This window comes from Peromyscus californicus, unplaced genomic scaffold, assembly GCF_007827085.1.
Source record: "Peromyscus californicus insignis strain IS unplaced genomic scaffold, ASM782708v3 Scaffold_9__1_contigs__length_137607984, whole genome shotgun sequence".
Taxonomy (NCBI): domain Eukaryota; kingdom Metazoa; phylum Chordata; class Mammalia; order Rodentia; family Cricetidae; genus Peromyscus; species Peromyscus californicus.
The window spans coordinates 106536193-106550834 of record NW_026294617.1 but is presented as its reverse complement, the minus strand read 5'-3'; the positions used below and the strand labels follow the sequence as shown (position 1 = coordinate 106550834).

The following is a 14642-nucleotide window of genomic DNA, read 5'->3' as shown; positions in this document are numbered from 1 at the left end:
GTAAGCACACCTCTCAGCCAAAGGCTTTCTCTCTCAAGGCTGCTGACAGAGGTTTGGCAGAATCTCCTCCTCCTGTTGGCGGATAGGCTCAAGCTCTGTTTTATATTTAACTCGCTCCAGTGCCGGAGGGGCCGGCCTGGGGAGACGCTGTTTATAGAGAGCTGGGCCAACATTCTCATCCGAACTCCTCCTTCAAGTCAGCTTCTCTCCTGAGTCCTCATCCCACTCCTTGGTTTCTTCCGCATTCCCCCTGGAGTGGCCGGTGGGGACGGGCGGGACTGGAAAAAGACACTGGACGCCAGACATAGAGGTGTGGGAAAGCAGAGTCAGGCTGCCAAAGCAGGGGACTCCTTCCCATTGAAAAGGGAAGTCAACTGACCGTAGTTAGTTAAATTTAACATCCTTTCATGAGTAACATCTGACTTCGGGAGGAAGATGAACTTTGCGGAGGAAGAGCCCTCTAAGAGATACTGCATCAGAGGCAAACATGTGGCCATCATCTGTGGGGTGGTGGTGGCGGTCGGATTAATAGTGGGGCTTTCTGTGGGCTTGACCAGGTCGTGTGATTGCTCTGGAGACACTGGGCAGGACACAACCCAGGCTCCTTCCACTGCCCAGCCTCCCAGGACCAGGACATCTGCCCTGCCAGTGAAGACGAAAGTGGAGAATGGACAAACTTCAGGCTGCCAGACTTCATCAAACCAGTCCACTACGACCTGGAGGTGAAGGCCCTGATGGAGGAGGACAGGTACACGGGCACAGTGACCATCTCTGTCAGCTTGAGCAAGTCCACACGTGACCTGTGGCTGCACATCAGGGAGACCAGGGTCACCAAACTGCCGGAGTTGAGGAAGCCCTCTGGGGAGCAGGTACCAATTCGACGGTGCTTCGAGTACAAGCAGCAGGAGTATGTGGTGATCCAGGCTGAAGAGGAGCTTGCCGCCACCAGTGGAGACAGTGTCTACCTGCTGACCTTGGAGTTTGCCGGCTGGCTGAACGGCTCGCTGGTGGGGTTTTACAGAACCACCTACACCGAGAACGGGCAAGTCAGGTACGGGCTGTGCGTCGCTTCTCTGAGCCCAGCTTCTGCAGAGATTATTTTTCTTTCTGTCTTTTATTTTGTTGGTCTGATCCCTGTCTGCCCTTGGCTTCAATTCTGCTTGCTCATCTGGGAAGCAAAATGCCTCGCCTTATTGTAGTTTGAAATTCTGTCACTAAGCTTGAAGGTTGGAAGTGGAATGCCCTGGTGTAGAGAAACCAGTAAGTCTTTTCCTTGCTACACCAAGGTAAATCACAACTCACTGCATCCTACCCTTAACCTCCACACAAACTACCTCAGATTTTTATGAATATGTGTGTATTTGGTAAATTTTACTACTGATATTTTTGGGATATGTTACAACGATCTGTTTTACAAGGAATGACAATTTCATTTGCAATGACAACGACACTAAACGTCAATTGTTATTTTGTGCAATTTCCTGGAGAAGGATCTTAATGAAAATTACACAAGATCTGACATGTCCTTAGGTGGACATTTAAGAAAAGAAGCCTTGCTGTGACTTGTGGTCTTCTGGGATCAGAACCAGCTTCTACCTAGGTTTTCAGGGAATGCTTGAGACACATCTCTGTGATGGCAGTGGGTAAGTCTTGGAGCTGCCAGCCATCACCAAGCATGCAATAGTAGCACTAAGCCTTTACAACGAGGCAGTCACAAATGTTTTTCTTCCCTGCCGTGCTCCAAGCTGAAGAGCTTAAACTACACATTAAATAACAATTATAAAACATACATGTTCTATCCGATCTAATCTATTATCTTTCTATCTGATAGTCACACAAATCAGTGAATTATCAGACCTCGGTTAAAGACATGAGGGCCTTTTTTGAACTCATAAAGCCATCAAAATGTGAGCGTGGCCAGGGACCCAGGCTACACTACACCTGAGCTGTCACTGGACTTGAACCTGCCTGGACATTTGCCTGCACAGATTCTGCAGAGTGGAATGTCTGAAAATAGCTGGGTGTCATGAATCAAAAATGGGAGCTGGGGGCAGTCCTCTGTGGCTCCCTTTCCTCTGTTGTCCGAGCATTTTACAGAGCAAAGCAAAAATCTCTCGGTCAATTTTCTTCCTATTGTTTCTCAGAGAGGTTCAGAGAGTAAGAAATGTTGAATCAACTTTACATTCTTGTGTGGCACATGGATAAACTGTATAGAAATGATAATTGAAAGAAAAGATTGGAGGGATCACATAATCTATCACTCGAGCAATCAAAGTCATAATTTTTCTTCCATTTTTAAAAATGACAGCAGAGCAAGATCTGGAAACAGTTTCACCGCTCAGTAGTATTGGCTACTAACATGTTAATCTGCACTTTCATACTTCCCTAGGCCATCAAATCGAAACGGAATTACACTTATCTATCTATGTGGATTTTAAAATTTAATCCATCAGAAACTTTTTCTTTTGTCTTTAAATATGTACAAGAATCTGATATTAGAGATTGTGTACTGCTCATCTCATACACGCACTTTCTGCTGCTGGACATCTGTGTTGCTTCTGGTATATTATCGTTATTATAAATACATCAGGGAAGGACATCTTTGCACGAACATCTGCTTATGTCCCCTAGGTTGGTAATCATCCTAAAAGCTGAATTACCAGGCCAAGGGTACAAGTATAGCAAAAGACTTTTAGCACTTAACTTTGTTTATACATGAATAATACACAGTCATTGCAGAGAACCTGAAAAAACAAAACAGTGAAAAGTTAAAAACGTAAACATCCACCAATGAGTTGACTTGGTATTGGTATTCTCCCACTAAATGGCATGCTGGACACATGCCTTGGTACGGCCATAGTATAACTCACTCAGCTTTTCTATTAGGCATGGATATTTAAGTTGCTCCTACACAATTTATAAGGAACAACCTTATAAATAATCGCTTATGGCTGTCTCCAGTTTGAGTTCTCTGATGTTTTTCATAGCATTGGTAGGGTCTAAGCTGAATTTTTGATATTATGGTAGGGTTTACACAGAGGCAGATGAGAAGGTAAGAAGCCAGAGAAATCGTGGTTGGGAACAAGACGCTGAGTTTGTTGGTGAGGTTTCTATACAGAAGCAAACTAGAGGGAAGTTTGTGGGAAGACACTGGAGAGAACTGTGGAAAGAAAGGAAAGAGTCACCATGGGGATGGGGGAAAATGAGTGAGGTTTTGATCTTGAAATTTTAGCTATAGGTCAGATGACTCTCAGCTCATGGAAAGTTATCAGTAGAGTGAGATTTATGAGGAGGTCTTGTATACTTGTTGTAGGGCTAGTGGTTTTTCTTTGCTTTGGAAGCAAGGAAAAGTTCTCTTGGCCTTGAACATCTTCTGCATACAAAGCAACACAATTTGGAATTAAATGATGAGCTGGTCCATTCAGTCCTCCATACGACTCCACTGAGATGTGAGTGATCACCCTGCATCAACTGAGCAGCTTGTGTGCAGGACTCAGGAACCCTTAACTGAGTGCAGACATGGCGTTGGTAGTTGCTACCCCTACAACAGAAGCCCTCCTGCTTAAGGATTTAAGCCAGACTTTGCTGTTTGTTTTGCTGGCTCATGTTATTAAGTTGCTGAACATGGCCTGGGAGTCGTTCTTGGGAGCATGGTGCCAGTGATTTATGAGATAGGCCAATTGTTTGGTATTTTGTTTTCTAAAGTTGATTCCGAGTGAGCAAGGCTGCGAGTTATGGTGTTGCTTCTCCTTCCTCAGCCTTCTCAAAAGCATGTTGGTCTGATGCAGTCGAGGAAGGCAGACAGAGGTTCTCCTTGATGGCCAGTTAATAAGCTAAAAGGAGGAAGATTTTAAGGTCCACTGAGTGACTTATTAGCACAGCCCAGGGAGGCCCCCCAGAGAAGTGGTTTGCTCAGCACATTTGCCTGGTGTAATTAATTACTCCAAACATGGCAGAATCACTTCTGTGTGTCGTCTGCTGTTCTTGGGCAAGTCTCATTCATTGGTAGCCCAGCTCAGATTTTAAAAAGGACTTTTAATCTCAAAATAAAGATTGTGATCCAAAATCACTTTATATTGCTGTTTTATATACCTTGTCTTCAAATTTGCTTAGCATTTAGGAAATTCTGGTGGCAAGTCAAAGAGTTGGCCTCTATCAACAGAGTTTTCTGAGATCTTCAGAGAAAGAAGAAACAAGTTACCTTTCCTTGTGTTTGTTGTTTTGTTTGGAATAATACAGGGTCTCACTATGTAGCTCTGGCTATCCTGAAACTCACTCTGTAGACAAGGCTGGCCTCAAACACACAGAGATCTGCCTGCCTCTGCCCCGAAAGTGATGAAATTAAAGGCCTACACCGCCAATGCCTGGCACAAGTTACCATTTTAAAATATGTTTGTATTACTGAGAGGACTTATACACAACATATTTTTTCCCATTGCATAGTCCAGCCAAATAAATGAATTTTAAATACTTTAGATTGCAAAAAACAGTGTGCCAGAAAGTCTGGGGCTGGTGTGGTAGTATGTGTGTTAATCCCAAAGATTTGAGGAGAAAGACCACCAACCCAAGTCACCATGGTCAAATTAATTAAAGCAAACAATTAATTAAAGCAAGCATTTTTTATGTGTATACATGGGCTGACTCCCCCGAAGGTCAGGTTCAAGAGATCGGCATTGGACGTGAGGAAGACAATGTTTTTATAACTCAGGGGTGGAGGGTTTCCAAATGGAGGATTTGGCAGGCAAAACAGGGGGGTTACAGGAGCAGAACATAAACGTAACAAGTTAGTCATAACGATCTCTTGAAGCAATGCCATGGTTGCAAGGTGGTCGTACCAAGGTCGTCACACAGGTGGTTACAAAGACCTTTGAAAGAAAGATATAGTTGTTGTTTCCTGGAACAGGTAGTGTGGAGCCATCTGCGGTTAAGGTTACAGGTGGAGCATAGCTCAGTCCTTGAGAAACACAGATGTGATCATAAACAGGAATGGACCTAGTTTGTCTGTGCTATAAAGTGGCTTTTAAGCCTAAAATGGAGGCAGGCTGGTTCATCACCTGCTTATAATCTCAGCACTGGGGCAGCCAAGGATGATGAGAAGTTCAAGGCTTTCCCGGACCACACAGCATGACCCTGTCTCAGAAAGGCAAAGGAAGCCTAGTTTATCCTCTAGATGTACAGGGAATAGCTTGAGGTGTGTCTTGTCACTATTGTACACATTTCAAGGATGTTACTTCATCAGGTGGTTCCTAAGGTGCGGCAGGCCAGACTTACGCTGGTGACTACGTTTCACACTACCTGAAGACACTACATCGGGTTTTGTGACTTGCCGAAGTTCACATATGGGAAGGCAAAAGAAGATTAGAATCTCAGAAGTTTTCCTCTTAAAAGAGAGCTCTTCCTTTAAAAATCATACGGCTCTGCACTTTGACAAGGGGAAAAAAAATAGCACATATTTTGCCTGCCTGCCGGCAATTAATATCATTCACTTTCCCTGCACAACTAGGTCTCCATAATTGTGTTAGACGCAGTGTGACTGCTGAACAGGCCGCCGAGGCAAAACAGACAGACCCACCGTACGGACACAGCTGCAGCTCTCCTCTGATCCCTGTGCACAACCAAAAGCAAGAACACACTCTAATTCAGGAGAACAATTGGTCAGAGAGCTTTTGAAAGGGAGAGTGTACAAGGATTAAACAATCTCCTCTCGCCTGGGTTCTCAGGAGTTCATACTCTAGCATCTTGCAGAGAGCTGAAGTTTGAGTGAATGACAGTTGCCTGGAAGGGTCACTGCTCCACTCCCTGCTTAGTCTGGGCTTTTGTGAGGCGATTGCCTGAGCCAGATCCCGCCCAACACACACACACACACACACACACACACACACACACACACACACACACGTCTCTCTCATCACTTTGCTGGCTTATTTCTAAGGTGGACTAAACTGCAACAAGATTGTTCTTTTTCCCTTACCTCTGGGGGAAAAATCCGAGGAGGTCAAAACAATTCAAAAGAAAGAGGCAGCTGAACAAGCATGGGTTGCCCCTTGCTGCATCTTGTGGTAAGGCTTTCCTACTCTGGAAAAAATGTGAGGGATTCTTCATAGTCTGATGTATTTACAATCCAGTACAATCTACAAAAGATTTACAGTTAAGGACATGTGACGCACACCTTTAATCCCTGTAGAGGCAGAGGCAGGTGAATCTGTGAGTTCAAGGACAACCTGGTCTACATAGTGAGTTCTTGGGCACCTAGGGCCACCCAATGAGATCCTGTCTCAAACAAAACAAAATAAAACCAAACACAATGAGATTTCCATTTACTGAACTGTTAACATCATGTTAACCAATTATTCTGTTGCAGAAGAGACCCTTGGCTAAGGCTTTTCTTAGATAACTTGGTTAAAAAAAAAAAAAGAAACCAACAACAAGGAAAAATCACTTCAAACTTACAGAAGTATTAGAAGAGTGGTATTTGGAATGTCTGAAAATAATTTACCCAGATTCACCAGTTATTTATATTTTGTCCCCTTTGCCCCTCTCTTCTCTCTCTAAAGAACTCATTTACATCTTGGCATCAGGGTACATTTCTTAAGTGCAAGGCATTGTTTAACCAAGATATAGCAGCTTTAAAAAAATCACAGAATTTAGCATCAATACAATTATGTAAGCCAGGCTTCATAATCAGGTGTCTTTAGTTAACTCAGTAATAGCTTGTTGGTTTTTCCGTCTCCCCAGTATCCCACCTTGGAAGTGTGCCCAGCACTACAAACTCCTTCAAACCCAAGTTTTCCCTCAGCCTTTCTTCATCTTTCTCGATGCCAGTATTTCTGAAGAGGACGGGCCAGTTATTTTGAGAATGCCCCTAGGTTTCCATTTGTGTGGCTCTTTTTAAAATGTCAGATGAGCGTTTCTATCAGGAGAATCAGGGAACTGAGGCCTTGTAGTGCTCGGGTGGGGGTGCAACTGTTTATAAGTCAGTTATTGCTATTGATGTTACTGTTTTTTTTTAAGATTTATTTATTTATTATGTATACAGAAAAGGGCACCAGATCTGATTACAGATGGTTATGAGCCACCATGTGGGTGCTGGGAATTGAACTCAGGACCTCTGGAAGCACAGTCGGTGCTCTTAACTGCTGAGCCATCTCTCCAGCCCTGATGTTACTTTTTAAACCGTGCCCTTCAGGTAATTTCCAATGGGCTTCTCCAGAGTGGGAGTGACAGGGTCTGTAGGCCATGTTTCTGGAGACCGTTTGAAACATGCAAATATGTCTTTACCCGATTCTTTTGGGTAAAGAATTTCTGAAGATTTTCTAAATCTGGTATTCCTTCTAAAATTGTTGGTCTCGGGGTTGGAGAGATGGCTCAGCAGTTAAGAGCACTGGCTGCTCTTCCAGAGGTCCTGAGTTCAATTCCCAGCACCCACATGGCAGCTCACAACCATCTATAATGAGATCTGGTGCCCTCTTCTGGCTTGCAGGGACACATGCAGGCAAAACACTGTATACATAATAAATAAATAAATAAATAAATAAATAAATAAATAAATAAATAAATAAATAAATAAATGAATGAATAAATAAATGAATAAATAAATGAATAAATAAATAAAATTCTTGGTCACTAAGAGTCCTCTGAGATGTGTCTCATTGGTAGAGTGCATACTTGGCACTCAGAAAGCCCCGAGGTCAGTCTCTAGCACTGCAATATAAAATGTCTACAATCTACTTAAACAAGAATTAAAATCAAACTTGAAATCAAAGGAAGAATTGATAGGCTGTCCTCACTAGCTTCTCTGCTGCTGTGGTAAAATACTGATCAAAACCAACTTGAGGAAGAATGATTTAGCTCCTTATGTCACAGACCATCAACGCCTCATGTCAAGGAAGGAACTCAAGGTGGGAATCTGAAGTAGAAACTGAAACAAACAATGGAGGAATGTTACTTGGTGACTTAATTTCCATAGTTTGCTCAGCCTGCTTTCTTATAGAACCAAGGCCCACCTGCTGAGGAATACCACCACCCATAATGGGCTGGGCCCTCAAGAAAATGCCCCATGGACACCCATAGGTTAGTCTGATGGAGGTAATTCTCCAGTTAAGGTTCCTTCTTTCCACCTGACTCTAGTTTTAAAAAAACTAACCAAAACAATGGTTCAGTTTACCCAAAGGCCCTCATCACCAAACCTGATGACCTGAGTTTGATCCATACAACTTTTGGTGGAGGGAGAGGGCTGACTCCAGCAACTGTCATCTGATCACACTGCTACAGTGTGCCCACCCCCCCACAACATAAATAAAATGTAAAAAAGTAGTTAAGAAAAAAGAAGAACAAGAAAGGATTCATGTATATTGGTGAAATTATTAAGGCCACTCCACGTAGTTAAAAGGAGATTTATTTAGTGGCGTAACTTACAAATTAAGGGATAGGTAGGTCGCAGGGTCTGGGGAAGGTGTATCGCAGTCCAGCGGTGTTCTCTGGAGCTCTGCTTGGCCCACCTCCACCGTCCAGGGTCCCGGAACAGAGTGAGAGTGCAGGCCCATCCAAATCTCTGGTCTCCAGGCACCTCCCTTGGCCCCGCCTTGTAGGCATGACAGTTGCCGAAGTCTCAATGGGGGTTGGAACTTCCAGATCAAAGCTGGAATGGCTACCCACTGCATCTCCCCCTTTTTGTCTAAATAAAAAAGTTCTAACCTAATACAAGACTATATACAAAGGAATGGTTATCAAATATTGTCCAGGAATAATGAGGGATAATGACCTAGATAAGATGGAACTACAACCAATGCAAACAATATCAAACAAGAAAAACATACTAAAATCCAGAGAAGTATAGAGCATAGGTAAATGGCATGTTACAAAGATCATTCCAAAAGGTGTCCTATCCTAAAGAACCTGAATCTAATACTTAATATGTTCTATCTACTAAGTTGTAACTATAACTGCTAGTCTTCAATCCCATCAAAGACCTGAGAAGGAATATAATGGTACCTGAGAAATGGTAGATGGATGCAAGCAACTTTCGGGAATCTTGTAAGAGTAGACCGAGACAGCTGGCAGCCTGGACAGTCACCTAATGTTTCTCAGCATTGTTGGTGCATTCAAATTGGCTACAGGCCTAAAGTATCTGATAGATCATTTTCAGAAGCAGGAATTCTGAAAGACCATCTTACCCTGTCTTGGCAGAGTACAGTGGTCGCTTTCCTTGTGTCCTGCTTGTCCAGAAAGAATAGCATTGCATTAGTACTGTCAGCCATCGAGGCAAGGGCAGTTCTTTGCCCAGTAGGCCATTTTGTGCCAAGAAGACAAACTTCCAAATGGAAATGTCTTAGAAGCCCAACATTCTCTTGGGATCAAATTGGTGCAGCCAGGAGTAATTGTGTCTCATGTCAACAGAATTCTAAGTTATTTAAATGCCATATTCTCTAGGTCTATGAAGTGTTTGAAGATTACCTGTCCATCTGACCTATGTATCTGTAATTCTGGATAACCTAACTAATGTAACTATAGAGATGACAAGCATAGGTGACTATAAATCTATAAGTCGTATCTACCTAAATAACCTAAGGACTAAGGCTTCACGTAAACAAGGTAAACAGTCTATAAGCAAATGTATGGTAAAGAATGATGACTTCAAAATTGTGACAATACACAAGATATTTATAACAGAGGTAGGCGTATATAGTGCAATATGCAATATGACAATAATCTTAAATATATATCAATATACCGAATATCCTAAACAGAAGTAGAACATACATAAAGTATGACAGATATAAATTTACATTTGTATCAATATACAAATATTTCAAATAAGAGTAGAAATATATGTACATTATAACAAATATAGTTCTGTATTTGTATCAATATACAAATTATCTTAAACAGGAATATAAAAATAGTTTACATTTGTATCAACATATAAGAATCCATAACAGTGCAAATTACAGTGCAAATTATCTAAGGCTGCTATTTTACTAAATTTGTTTACTAGTATATACAATAATCTACCATAATATCTTATACCTATCCATTCCATTTCTTCTTTTCCCTTTTCTCTCTCTCTCTTTTTTTTTTTAAGAATACTGAATCTAATATTTTCTTCCACCCCCCAACCCTATAACCATCATCCATAACCCTGAGAATTATGAAACCTAAGGGAGAAGGGGCATCGTTTTCTTAGAATTGCTTCCTGCTGTTTAGGGGGTGATGTTATCTCTGTTGGGTACTGTGAGAAAGTTCAGATAGTTAAATCTCAGTTAGACTAACTGTAGGTTCTGCAGCAAGTCTTAGAGTAATGGGTAAGATTGTTTGAAATTCTGGCAAGAAGTGTAGTATGATGATGATTACTATGGCATCATTCTGGATTGGGTAGAGTTGTTGTTGTTGTTGTTGGGGCCCCATCTTCCTTCTGGAGACTTCCGAGATTGCTATTGGAAAAACTTATTTGTTATCAAAATGGAAGGTTTGGATTTAAAGAGGACATATCATGCAAGAAAGGATTCTGAGAAATCAAGAGTAAGCGTGGAGAGAATTAGAATCTAGAAGACAATGGTCCCTTTTTATTGGTTTCCTTCTGTCCCATACCAGAGGACTCTTTTGATATGGGACTGAAGAATCTCTCAAACTTTTCTCTTAGCAATATGCTTGGGTTTAGAGAAGGAGTGAGCCAATTCCATCTCCAAAGCCAGCTTGGCTTATAATTGAATTGGAATGCCACTAAATAAATCTCCTTTTAACTACATGGAGTGGCCTTAATAATTTCACCAATATGTGGTGTCCAACGTGGGGCAAGAGTTTCCACCTAAAACCTGAGAAAAGATTCTAAAATGGAGCTAAAAACAGCTTCCTAATTGTCTCTCTCAAATGAGCAGCAGCTGCCGGTTTGAGCTACTTGTGGGTTCCTAGCATGTGCGCTTGACCTGCAGTATGGCGGGAATGAGGCCTCTGCAAGTGGCACATTAAGCTGCGTGGTGGTTTTAGCCTTTGCTAGTACAAAACAAAAAAAGAGGTTTCTGGGCTACACACTGCTTGGATAAAAGCATAGACCCACGATAGCTCCCAGAGCTGGCGGCAAACGTACCACCGCCATGTTGGGAAGCTGAGGTGGGCGGAGCCAGCAGCCATAGCGCCCGCTGTTTCAGTCTTACAAATGCTACAGTTTAAAGCAATAGATTCACAATAAGACAGATTCAGATGTAATAGTTTACAAAGTGTAAAATATTCGTAGGCTTGAAAGAGACAAAAAAGGTGATATATACAGTTATATAAGCAAATACATAGTTTTAAAAAATAAAGTCTTTAAAGAGACAGTAAAATTAATATAAAAAAAGCCATGTAAAGATGAATATTACACAGAGAATCTGGATTGTGTTGTCTTTGGGATTTTTAACTGCAGAAAAACATTTGATTGTAAAAGCTGTTGAGTTATGCTAAAATGTATATTTTAAAGGTACCTTGACTTCAAAATTTGGATATAAGGATGTGTTGCTTTGGAAAGGAGACTCTGCTTTTGTTCCCACAGAAAGCCAGAGGCTATGGATTTGTTCTAGATTAAGATACGTCAGGTTTGACCAGCCAAGACCCCCTGAAAGGTCTCTGATGACACCGTGGCCCAGATGATCCAACATCCAGAACCGTTTCAAGGCAACTGGCTCAGACAATACACCCTCACAGACTACTCCATAATCCTAAAATTTTCTTTGTGTCCCCATAAGATACAGTGCCCCCCCCTCCAGCAGGAAGAAGTAAGAGAAGCTATGCCCAAATTCCCAAATTATATGTAATTTTTACTTTGTTAAGGTTAAAACCTTCCTTTTAAAAAAAAAAAAGAAAAGAAAAGAAAAAGAAAAGGGGAAGTGCTTTGGGATGGTCTGTATGTCAAGTGTGTTGTTCTGATTGGTCAATAAATAAAACACTGATTGGCCAGTGGCCAGGCAGGAAGTATAGGCGGGACTAACAGAGAGGAGAAAAGAAAGAACAGGAAGGCAGAAGGAGACACTGCCAGTCGCCACCATGACTAGCAGCATGTGAAGATGCTGGTAAACCACGAGCCACATGGCACGGAATAGATTTATAGAAATGGAATAATTTAAGATATAAGAACAGTTAGCAAGAAGCCTGCCATGGCCATACAGTTTGTAAGCAATGTAAGTCTCTGTGTTTACTTGGTTGGGTCTGAGTGGCTGTGGGACTGACAGGTGAGAGAGATTTGTCCTGACTGTGGGCCAGGCAGGAAAACTCTAGCTACACATGTAGAGCCAGGTGGTAGTGGCACACACCTTTAATCCCAGCACTTGGGATGTAGAGCCAGGCGGATCTCTGTGAGTTGGAGGCCAGCCTGGTTTACAGAGTGAGATCTAGGACAGCCACCAAAGCAACACAGAGAAACCAGGTCTTGAAAAACAAAAAACAAAAAACAAAAAACAAAAAAAAAAAGAAGAAGAAAAGAAAGGATTCATGTGTTCTTAGTTTATTCAATGGGTTGTATTCCCATTCTGTTGATTTTGATTTCCAGTTCCCATAGGTTTGGCAAGTAGTAATCCTGTCAAGCAGATACCTGTGTCCTTCTGACTTGTTCCCACGATTCTCTGAGTACTTCTTACTTTCTTGGTGTGACAAGATGATCTGGGTCATCATGGACTTCTTACCCAGTCCTACCTAGAAGCAGCCCTTTCTCTAAGGAGCCCTGGCTCCTGTTAGCAGAGAATTGCATTTGGAACTCGTTGTCTGGAAGCAGAAAATGTCTGCAATGTGTATTATTATGATTATGGTGCAATGTGTATTATTATGATTATGGTGTGTGTGTGTGTGTGTGTGTGTGTGTGTGTGTGTAGTACCTTCAGAAAAAATGAAATGTTCTAATAATTTAGATTTTTTGTTTTTTTAATCTTTTTTATTTTGGTGTGTGTGTGTGTATGTGTGTGTGTGTGTATGTGTGTATGTGTGTGGCTTTTTTGTGTTGTTGAGATGGGGTCTGGCTGTGTCTTGCAGACTGGCTTGAAACTCAATGTGATCTTCCATTTCCAGTCTCCTCAGTGTTGGGATTACAAGGGTGAAACACCCCTCCTGGCTCTTTAGCTTAGAATTCTTTGTGATACAGCTTCTTTAGTTCATGAGAACCCATGTTATCCTTGTACAGATTATTGGTGACATCAATCGATGTTACCTTGCTTCTATTGTTTTTATGTGCTGTTCTTTCCAATGAGCAAATATATGATCATATTGTCTTACTGTAATACACACACACACACACACACACACACACACACACACGCACGCACGCACACACGCACACACGCACACACACACACACACACACACACACACGGTATTTTCACTTTGAAATTCTAGAAATGTTAAATATTAACAGTTTAGAGAATACAAGCTCATGCCTAAATCAGGAATGCTGCTGTCTTTTTAAAAGTGGGCTTTTTAACTTAAAAAGCTGTGCAGGAAATTACACCCAGGGCCTTGCACATATGAAGTGGGTGATCTACCACTGAGCTATATCCTCAGTCCTCAAAATGGGCCTTAGACCAGGTTAACATTTACCTCACTAGGGAGAAGATTCAGCATCCATTTTGCCTGAAAATGAACAGGAATTCTGTCCTTGGTGCAGTGTAAGCATGGGAGAATGTGCCACTGGGTCAGAAGGAGGACTGCTAGAAGATACTCCTCCGCCCTGTGACGGGACGCACCTGCTCACAGCTCCCAGTTCAGTTGAGACAGGCAAATGGGTGTGCATGTGTTTGCTTCCTTGTTGCTCAGTAGCTTTGGGTAGAGTACCCTCAAAATTCTAAAACCCTTCGACAGACATTTGATAGTCTTTTAAATGGATCTTGTGAAAAGAAATGTTAATAGCTATAATGATGCGGCTCACGTTGTCTATAGGAATAGAAACACAGGACTGTCAGAAGCAACAGCGTGCATTGTGTCTGTGTTTATTCCTCAGGAGCATAGCGGCCACTGACCATGAGCCAACGGATGCCAGGAAGTCCTTCCCTTGTTTTGATGAGCCGAACAAGAAGGCAACTTACAACATATCCATCATTCACCCCAAAGAATACTCAGCACTTTCAAATATGCCAGTACTGGTAAGCATTTTTAAATTTTGTGTCTGCGCATACACTGTTTGTAGTGTTGAACTACCTGATTCACCATAGAAGGGAACTCTGAATCCTGAAACTAAATGTGCTATGTAGCTATCAATTTAAAAGACTAAGAGTACATCTTAGCAGTCTTTTATTCTTTGACTCTAGGAAATTGTCAGCTTATAACATCACAGTCCAGTAATAAATTCACCTTGAAATTTTTAAGGAAGAAAGAATATAATACATATAGATTGACTCTGCTTAACTACACAAACCACTAGTCATTAAAAAAAATCAAAGACACACTTAAAGTTTTCTAGGCCATACTCACTATTTAGACTTTTCAGTTCAATACAACCCTTGTTTTTAAATAGATAAAGCTATTTTAAAAAAATCACTACTTCAATTCTTGGTTGTACAAGCCAACTCTAGAGAACACCATGCCCATAGATTTTTCTGCTAAAAAAAAATCTGTCAAACGTTGAATTAATAATAGGTTACAATAATTCTGCCTGGATACTTGTTAATACAGGACTCTTTCCTGTGTTT

At 41.6% G+C, this 14642-nt stretch overlaps 1 protein-coding gene across 2 annotated transcripts in view; it reads left to right on the top strand.

The window, feature by feature from the left end:
- The window catches only part of Enpep (glutamyl aminopeptidase), a 94449-nt gene that overhangs the window by 16253 nt on the left and 63554 nt on the right, over positions 1–14642 (top strand). Inside the window, exons 1-2 of one of the 2 annotated variants that reach the window (XM_052731446.1) lie at positions 149–1051; positions 13955–14096. The exons of the other annotated variant lie outside the window; for it this stretch is intronic. Coding sequence (XP_052587406.1) covers positions 735–1051; positions 13955–14096 — 459 coding nt within the window. The 5' untranslated portion in view covers positions 149–734. Of the gene's footprint in view, positions 1–148; positions 1052–13954; positions 14097–14642 lie in introns of those variants that run through there. 2 annotated transcript variants of the gene reach the window in all.